The sequence below is a fragment of the Melospiza georgiana genome, chromosome 2, assembly GCF_028018845.1.
Source record: "Melospiza georgiana isolate bMelGeo1 chromosome 2, bMelGeo1.pri, whole genome shotgun sequence".
Taxonomy (NCBI): domain Eukaryota; kingdom Metazoa; phylum Chordata; class Aves; order Passeriformes; family Passerellidae; genus Melospiza; species Melospiza georgiana.
The window spans coordinates 18056326-18065446 of record NC_080431.1 but is presented as its reverse complement, the minus strand read 5'-3'; the positions used below and the strand labels follow the sequence as shown (position 1 = coordinate 18065446).

Below are 9121 nucleotides of genomic sequence, written 5' to 3'. Positions count from 1 at the left end.
GGGGCTGGGCTTGTTAAAATTACAGTAAACAAGAACAAATAAAGAAAGAATGTTTTATTTCAAATGCTGGTGTACATCAATATTGCACTTAACTGAAACATCTAAAACAATACACATGCAAGCAGTTTTCCAATCCTCAGCCATACACAATCCAGAACAAGATACAGAAAACACTGAATGTGCACATATATTTATTTTCCGTTGAGCAGAGTGTACAAATTAATCTATAGTGAAGTACAATCCTTATAAATCAAAACCCCTCGTTATTTAGAGATGCAAGATGTCCTGTTCTGTTAATCTTCTGAACACATCTCAAGGTAAAAGCCAAACAACTCCAGTATGGATAAACTCCCTGCTGAGCCAGATGGCTGCAATATGAGGATTTAGTGACTCCCATCCTTCCTGCTTTCATCATGGCTAGTGACTCTTCAGAATATGTTTAGAAGTCTCTGGTTGGAGCACTTGTGACAACAGATAAGAACCACAATGGCGATTGATAAAAGTTAAAAGAAGCTAAAGACCCCACTCAGCAGCCTTTTGGATTGGGGAATTCCCTCATTCAACCAATTCCAAACACCTTGACTTTCCTCAGAGGTGTTTAAAGCCAGGAACAATACAAATGGAAGCAGACCATAACTTTAAGGAGATGTCAAAACCAACTTAGCAGATGTTCAGGAAAAGAAAGTTTCCATTTCCAATCCTGCACCTTGGCAGGTAACAAGGAGGATCAAGGGACACAGCGCCACTACAAACTCATGACTGTCCTTACCCAGCGCAGGAACCGGGACAGTTTGGTGTAGACCCCATATTTGCCTTTCCTTGCACATCCTTCACCCCAGCTAACAATTCCAGTAACAAAATAAGTATCCTTGTATCTGGTCACATGGGGGCCACCACTGTCTCCTTGGCAAGCATCTTTTTCCTCTGTGTGATAACCAGCACAGAACATGTTCTCAGTTACCACAAAGTAAGTGGATTTCTCACAAGTGCTCCTATTAACATAGGGGAGTTCAAGCACCTTCAGTTTCTTTGGGAGTTGTCCACCATCATATTCCCGCCCAAAGCCACTAACCCTCCCAGATTTCTGCTTCATCAGAACTTCATTAGCAAAGTCTGCTTTGGGGAGACATGCTGGGATGACGTACTCTGAAAATCTGATAGGTTCCTTCAGCTTTAATAAAGCAATGTCATTATCGTAAGTCTCAGCATCAAACTTGGAGTGAACAATTATTTTATCCACTGTGTGCGTTGATTCAGACTGCTCCTTCTTCTCTCTGTCCACTTCACCTGCACAAGAGCATTACAAGGGTCATCAATGTGGAGAGAGTATAAGAATTTCAGAAGAACCTTGACAGAGGAAGAGAGTAGTATATTCCTTCTGTGTACTTTGCCCAGGACTTAGACCACACAAGGAAACTGTAAACAGGTATGGCAACATTTCTTAGCAGCAACTGGATTGGCTTTGGTCCTGAGATTTGGTCTATGGAGATTTTTTATGTACCAGTTTACAAAAAAGGCATAAGCTGATTCAGCTAAACTACTGCAATTTTGTGTGGAAGCACTTCCAGGAGTTTGAGCCTGGCTTAGAGAAGAGAACAGGGTCTGGACTACAACAGTGCAAAGATGAAGCTGTGTTGATTCTGTGTCCTGGCTCAAGGGGAAGCAATGGGAAATCTGAGTTTGTTCTTGTCTGCTCTATTCAATGAGTCAGAGATTTTCTGAGGGTTCTTGCAAGAACACCTCTGGATGCTTCTGAAGTGCCAGGAATGATGGGCGTCCTGCAGAAGCACTGCTCTGCTGAACACATTGATAACCAAAATGTCTAGAATATTTAACTGCAATCCCTTCCAGCTAGCTGGCAGAGGAGAGGCACCTGTTGTTACAAAGAAGGATGGTCAGAATGAAAAAAAAAATTATAAAAAGCAGCCAAAAGGTAACAAATCTTAATGAATCATGAGTACATCTCATGGGAAATGTAAGGCACAGAAAGTTCTGCACAACAGCTACTCTCACCTCAGAGGAGTAAAAAATAATTACTCACCAACAACAACTTGGATTTCTTTGGATTGGTTTATGCAATGACCTGCAGTAAGTATGAAATTTTCATTCAGAATAGTTCCACCACAAAACTCTTCTCCTTCCTCATTTAACAGAACAGCCTGTGAAATAAAAAAAGTGCACAAGGAAGAATTGCTGTTTAATGTTGAGCTATAAAGCGCTGATTTCTCTGCACACTACAGAGATGCTTCTTATTGCAACATGTCTGTGGCCCTCCACATCTCTCCTAGCACTGCATTCCCATGTTCAGAAGCTACAGATTGACTTCTACTGCTACAGTGTCCTGATTGTCTCTATGTGAAGTTAAAACATTTGCCTTCCACATTACCTCAGTGCCAGTGCTGAGTAACACCCCTCAGGCATTCACTGACTGAGCAGGCAGAGTGCAGATTCCTGATCACCACATCCCTTGGACTTACCCCCCAAACAATGTCCAAATACAGGAATTCATTTTGGCTTTCCCAAACTCAAGGGTGAAACTGAGACATGAAGGTGTATTTCTGAACCAAAATGCTGGCTTTATCTGGCATGCACTTGGATGTGCTGCCTGGGCGGATGGTCTCAGACAGAACAAAAATGTAACCTGCAAAAGTGGCCTGGGAGACCAGTGTGACCAAAATCCTCTCTGGGGACAAAGTAGGCAGTTCCATCTAAAATGACACACAGCCTTTTGTTTTTACCCCCTGAGGCTGCACTTTGCAGAACAGCACATCCAAGTGCCCAGGGTCACACAGCTCAGCTACATCTCACTGCTGCTGGCACGTGACATGGGCCGTGTTCAGAAGGCTCCCAGCTGAAGGAGGCTCTGCTCCCCTTCCCTCAGACACACGCTCTGCCCACATGCAGGGCAAAGCCCCCTCCATTCACCTGCCATGGGCACTGGCCAGGAAGACACTGATCTCCACCAGCTATCCTGGTATTGACATATGGATTCTTGCTTCCTGTTCTGTTGTCAGATGGAGGGGTGGGGCTTTCTGTGGTAATTACAAAGTTCTCCTCTGTGGTCATTTCATATGCAGGAGGGTCTTGATCACTCATTCCACTGCTTTGGTCAGTGGGTGAAAGAACAGACCTTTTTTTCCTTGCCACAAAAACTTTTCCGCAAGGGTATTTTACTGTAAAGAGAAGAATGCTGAAATTAAAGATGGAGAGAAACACCAACACAAGAAGAAACTCCTTGGAAATACCATCTCACAATATATAGTGCTGCTTCCTCATTTTCCAGACAATATGAAAGACTTGGCCCATGGAATCAAGGAAGAAAGACCATATGGTTTGAAAAATGAGTTCTATTTTCTCTTCAGCTTCCATCTCACAATCATGTTTTGAAAGTATTTAAAATTTACTACACCATCTTTAATTTGTTTTTAACAAATTTAATACATCATCTTCAATTATTTACATTGATAGATAAATGTAGTTCCTCTTAGTACAATATACTTAATTTGGAGACTGGGTGAAGTGCTTTATTTTAGGAATAATATGGCTAATGATAGCAATTTATTATTAGCTATAAAATATATAAAACCTGACATGATATCTAATTGGTTGACTTGCCCCGCCCCCTGTGGTATTTTGAACTACAATAAAATTGTACATATGTACATTGGACAATTATGATTAGCACTATCTCTTCAGTTGCAAGTTGATAAGGTTAACTGCAATTTAAGTATAAATTTTTGCAAGCTGCTCTTTTGTATGGCCTGTAAGTGTTTAAGCAAAGATCCTACTGTGATCAGTTTTCTCAGCATGGCCTCACCTTGAGTCCTGTGTACAGTTTTTGACATATAAATATCAGAAAGATATAAAGCTGTTAGAGATTGTCCAAATGAGGTCAACAAAGATAGTGAAGGGCCTTGAGGGGAAGTATGAGGAGTGGCCGAGGTCACTTGGTCTGTTCAGCCTGGAGAAGAGGAGACTGAGGGGAGGCCTCATTGTGGTCTACAGCTTTCTCCTGAGGGGAAGAGGAGAGGCAGGCACTGATCTCTTCTCTGTGGTGACCAGGACATGGAATCACAGAATCCTTTAGGTTGGAAAAGATCTCCAAGATCTTAGAATTCAACCTTTGACAGATCACCACCTTGTTAATTGGCCTGTAGCTTTACATGCCACATTCAGTTGTTTCTTGAAAATCTCCAGGGATGGTGTCCCCACCACTTCCCTGGGCAGTGCATTCCAGTGCTGGACAGCCCTTTCCATGAAGAAATCTGAGAGAATGGCAGGAAGCTATGTCAGGGGAGGTTTGGGTTGGATAGTAGAAAAATGTTCTTCACCCAGAGGGTGGTTCCCCAGGGAAGTGGTCGAGGCCCCAAGCCTGACAGAATTCAAGAAATGTGTGGACAACAATTTCATGCACATGGAGTTATTCTTGGGGAAGTCTAGTAACAGTCCAGGAGTTGGATATTGATGATCATTGAAGATTCCTTTCAAAACAGGATAGTCTGTGATTCTAAGATTTTTTGTTATCTTGTTAACAGCAGAATTTACTCTGACATGCCTCACTGAGAGGCACCTTGCAAAGGGTTCAAAATCATGTACATTTTGATCCACTCCACCACAAAACCTCACAAATGGAAGGCTTTGGAAATACAAATCTCCAGGCCTCACCGTTGGATCTATGTCATGTAGGATACTGGTGGTTCAAAAGACATTCCTCAACTGCAAAGCAAGACTGTAACTGTAAACCTTAACAGTGAAGCAAGTCTCACCAAGCACTGCTATTGCTTTATCTCATGGCTTCGTACCTGTTGCAACACAGTGTTTGCCATCCTCTGCTAGAACATACCCATCTGCACAGGAGCACACCACATCCTTCCGCCCATCTCTTTGGACACTGCAGAACTGCTCACAGTCCCCGTTGTTTATTCTGCAGAACTTTGGGATGACTGCAAAAGAGATGGTGGCAGAAAAACTGGACATAAACACTGACTTCACAGAAGATCTGGAAGTTCTCCAAAACAAAACACCCTCTTCAAACAGGATCTGTATCCCCACCTGCCAAGCACCTGAAGCACTCTTGAGGAATAACTCATGTGAGTGCTGAACATCAGCTTGTGCCTTACAAAGCAGCCACATCCAGCATACCAAATGTCCTTGCCAGGTCTGAGTCGGCCCAGGGGCTGCTCTATGCCACAGACGTGAGCCCCAGGAAGGATTTCCATGCAAAACATGCTTCCCTACAAAGCTCCCTGGGAAGTTTTCCACCATGGTTCTCTAAAGCAGAAACTTACCAAATTCACAGTTCTTGCCTTGATAACCATCCAAGCACGTGCAAGTGTAGGAACCAATTCCATCTTTACAGTGGCCACCATAGTGACAAGGATTTGAACTGCACTGGTTCCCATCTACAAAAACAAACCAAAACCCAAATTACTGTCAGTGTGCAAGCATTTTCAGTGGCCGCAGAAGGGCTCTTAGTTTTCTTAAGCCATCTTTCATCCTTCCTTTCAAAATATATGTCCTGTGAGTTGCCACATTCCAGATGGAACAAATAGTATAAACAGAATCATTCCAAACCTGCAATGATTCATCTTTATATCCTCAGTTTTGCAATCTCTTTTTGGTGGCCACTGTATTATGATGTGCACAGAAGCCTTTTTTTACAGGAAGATTAAGTAATTCATAGTGGTCAGAGTCTACATAACTTACAGTGAATCCTGTAAAACAAGACAGGACATTTCTATAATGCAACTACTGGCTGAAAACCATCAACTTTTATTTCCTCAAAGGTCATCTCAGGCCTTCTGCGTGTCTTTTGCCTGCAGAGCTGTTCATTTAAAGACACAGATACTGGCTTATTAAGCAGAAGCTAATAAAACCTCCAAACTTTACAAACCCTGCTAAAGTCACATGAGCAGGCCAAACTTCTATTCTGTACTGCTTAGAGAACCAAAATTTTCTCACTGTATCCATCGAGGTATGAGCTTGAGCTTGTAGTTATTACCTCTCACCTCATGCTGCCCACATCTATGCTGGCGTCTTGAGTTCTGCAACCTTTCTTCCTTTCCTGGACACACCTGGCTGACCTGACTCCAGGGCCCCAGCCACACATACCTCATAAACTCAGTTTATGAAGACATTGAGGTCAGGGAGGTAACTCTGCATTTGGAAACATGTTTCATGTAGCAGCTCTTTCTCCCACCCATCTCATTCCTTTTCAGACATGGTCTTTCCCATTTAATGCTCTGCTGCAAAAAATGTGTTACCCCCTTACATATGTTCTCTGGAATGCAATGTTTCATACAAGAAGTAGGATATCCAGAAAAGTGACACTTGCTCAAGAATTCATTGCTTTAGAGAAGACAAATTTCAAATTTCTAAATTTTACCACCTGCTCTGCCGCTGTTTAGAGCAGGGTCAGACTAGGTGGGATAATTTATTTTATTAAGTGGAGATGCGATGGTTTTGTGACGAATTAGAAAATCACAGTGATATATGGGGGAGGGTTCTTGTTCTCCTCTGTACAGTTAAATATTATGGACATCATTTTGTCCCTCAGCAGCTTACAAATGGATAGTAAGGGTTATTTAATTATCATGTCTCCTGAGAATATGAGAAATAGCCCATTACTTGTGCTGAGCCTTTGAAAACACTACATATCAACATACTGACCCCATAATTTACACTGACACAATTGTCACTCCAAAATGGAATTCCCCGTGTGCCTCAGCCCTGGATATCATTACCCTGCAGCTGGCAAAGGGAACCAAGGTTGGTGAGACAGCAAAGCCATTTAGTGTTCACTCATGTCCCCTGCCCCACAAAGCAAAAACATTGACAGCTCCCTGCATGGATTAGGCAAAGCAGCACAGAGCCAAGGTGAAGCAAACACTGTACCTGTCTGCCTCATCTGAAGGAAAAGGAGGACAGTGGGAAGAAGCCACATTGTCCCACGATGACCTGCCATGCCCATCCTCCGAGCGCACTGCGCATCACCCGCTGCTCGCTCTGCAGGGCTCTGGGGCAGCTGCTGAGGGAGAAACACCACAGTGCAAGGGTCAGCCACTCATAGAAAACAAAACCTCTGAGAGCAAAGTCTGCACTCAGTGTCACCATGGCACGGTGTTCAAACACAAAACATGTGCGTGTGCTGCAGCAATGCCCCACTGATGGCTTTGTGCTGGCAGAGCACGTCTAAGAGGCTTTCCTCTCAAAATTTGGACAAAGCCTCTCTAAAGCAGCTGGACTATGCAGGTATTACCGCGCCTGAGTGGGTCGCAGCTGGTGAGAGAGAGACGGTGAATCTTGTTTCTTGATTCAGAAGGCTGATTTATTAAGATATTATATATAATACATTATGACTATACTAATAGAATATAGAGAGAGGTTTGCAGAGCAGCTAGGCTAGCTAAGAATAGATAGAAAAGAATCTATAACAAAGTTGTGTTCGAGGACTCAGTCCCCTAGCTTGCACTGGTGATTGGCCCTTAATTATAAACATAGGAAATGAGCCAATCAAGGTGTCCCTGTTGCATTCCACAGCAGCTGATAATAATTGTTTACCTTGTCTTCTGAAGCCTCTGGCCTCCAGAAGACGCAGAAATACGAAAGAAAGGATTTCTGTGAAGAAATGTCTGCGACATGCAGGCAGCCAGGAGCTAGAGTGGGTGATGTGGCTCTTGCAGAACAACCAGAGCCAGAACTTTGTGCCTCCTGTATGCTGGGCCGAAGCAGGAGGCACCCCAGAAGTGAGGAGTGAATCAGGACACTGAGTTTGCAGGTCTCAGTGAGCACATTGCAAAGCTGTTATCCACCTGCTCTGTCACAAGCACACTTGGACCAAGCACACTTCCCAGACTCATCAAATCCCATCCCTTTATGAATGTTGGGGGCGATTATAGATTTTATGAGCTGTTTCCTTTTGTTCAAACAACTCCAAGGGGACAGCTCTTGACAGGCCATTGTGCTCTGGGAATCAGGCTATGGAAGACAATCCTGCCAGGTCAGTCACCTGTGCCAGGGAGCAGTACACAGGAAGCTTGTTCTTACCATCCTAGTGCAGGGTACAAGCGCATGATCCTAAAAGTGGCACGTGCTCCTCACCTGGAAACACAGAAAACTGGGGCTGGAGAGACTTACAGGGTCACCCAGCCCAACCTACTGAGCCAACAGGGGATCAAATTGACCTCTTTTAATTTTAGCACTGTTGGACACTGAGCCCACTGCAGTGTGTTTTCCTCCCAAAGTGCAGGATGCCATAACAAAGGGCAGCTTGTCCACAAGTGCACCTTAGGGCAGCCCCCATCATGCTGCACACCTGACATCTGCGTACATCTCCCACTCTGGAAGACAACCAGCACCAGAGACTTCACAGCCCTCCTGGGAATATCTACTGCAGGGCTTCTCTAGTCACAGGGCTAACTCACCATCCTTCTTTTCTTCCCTTTAGTCTCAGGACTGGCTTTTCCTTGAATGCAGAAGAAGCCTGAGCACTAGAGCCTAGCTCAGAGCCTCCCTGTCCGCCATCCTAGGTACATGTCAGCTTTTGCCTAAGCCAGCCATGTGTGCTTGCCAGGAGGAATTCTGGTATCTCAAAATCCACCAGTTTACTCAGCAGCTGTGTGCTGTGTCCCTTTCCTGATTTTGCAATCGGATCAAATTTTGCTATGTGAAATCACTTTCGTGCCCACAATTAGTGCTGGCTGCAGCAATACTTGCTGTTTGCAGAGGTGTATTTTGGGTTTGTCAGTCTGCTTTGCTCACAGCCCCTGCTACCTGAAATGAGCCAGTACCACCTCAAGGCCTAAAAGAGATGGAGCAGGTGCCTAAGGAAATTCAGTGTTCCAGAGCACAGGGGAAGATAAGAGATTTGTGAAGCTTTGAAAAAGCCATCAGGATTCTTAGGGGGCAGACTACATGATGGATAGAGGCTTTTGGGGCTGGGCTTGTTAAAATTACAGTAAACAAGAACAAATAAAGAAAGAATGTTTTATTTCAAATGCTGGTGTACATCAATATTGCACTTAACTGAAACATCTAAAACAATACACATGCAAGCAGTTTTCCAATCCTCAGCCATACACAATCCAGAACAAGATACAGAAAACACTGAATGTGCACATAT

At 43.8% G+C, this 9121-nt stretch overlaps 1 protein-coding gene across 1 annotated transcript; it reads right to left on the bottom strand.

The window, feature by feature from the left end:
* Positions 1-725: 725 nt before the first annotated feature.
* On the bottom strand, positions 726-6970 carry LOC131080329 (coagulation factor X-like). The gene is made up of 5 exons (XM_058018524.1): positions 6895-6970; positions 4803-4943; positions 2926-3173; positions 2042-2159; positions 726-1287 (listed from the first exon to the last, which is right to left on the bottom strand). The coding sequence occupies exons 1-5, from the start codon at positions 6968-6970 to the stop codon at positions 746-748; spliced, it is 1125 nt and encodes a 374-aa protein (XP_057874507.1). The 3' UTR covers positions 726-745.
* Between the last annotated feature and the right edge of the window lie 2151 nt (positions 6971-9121).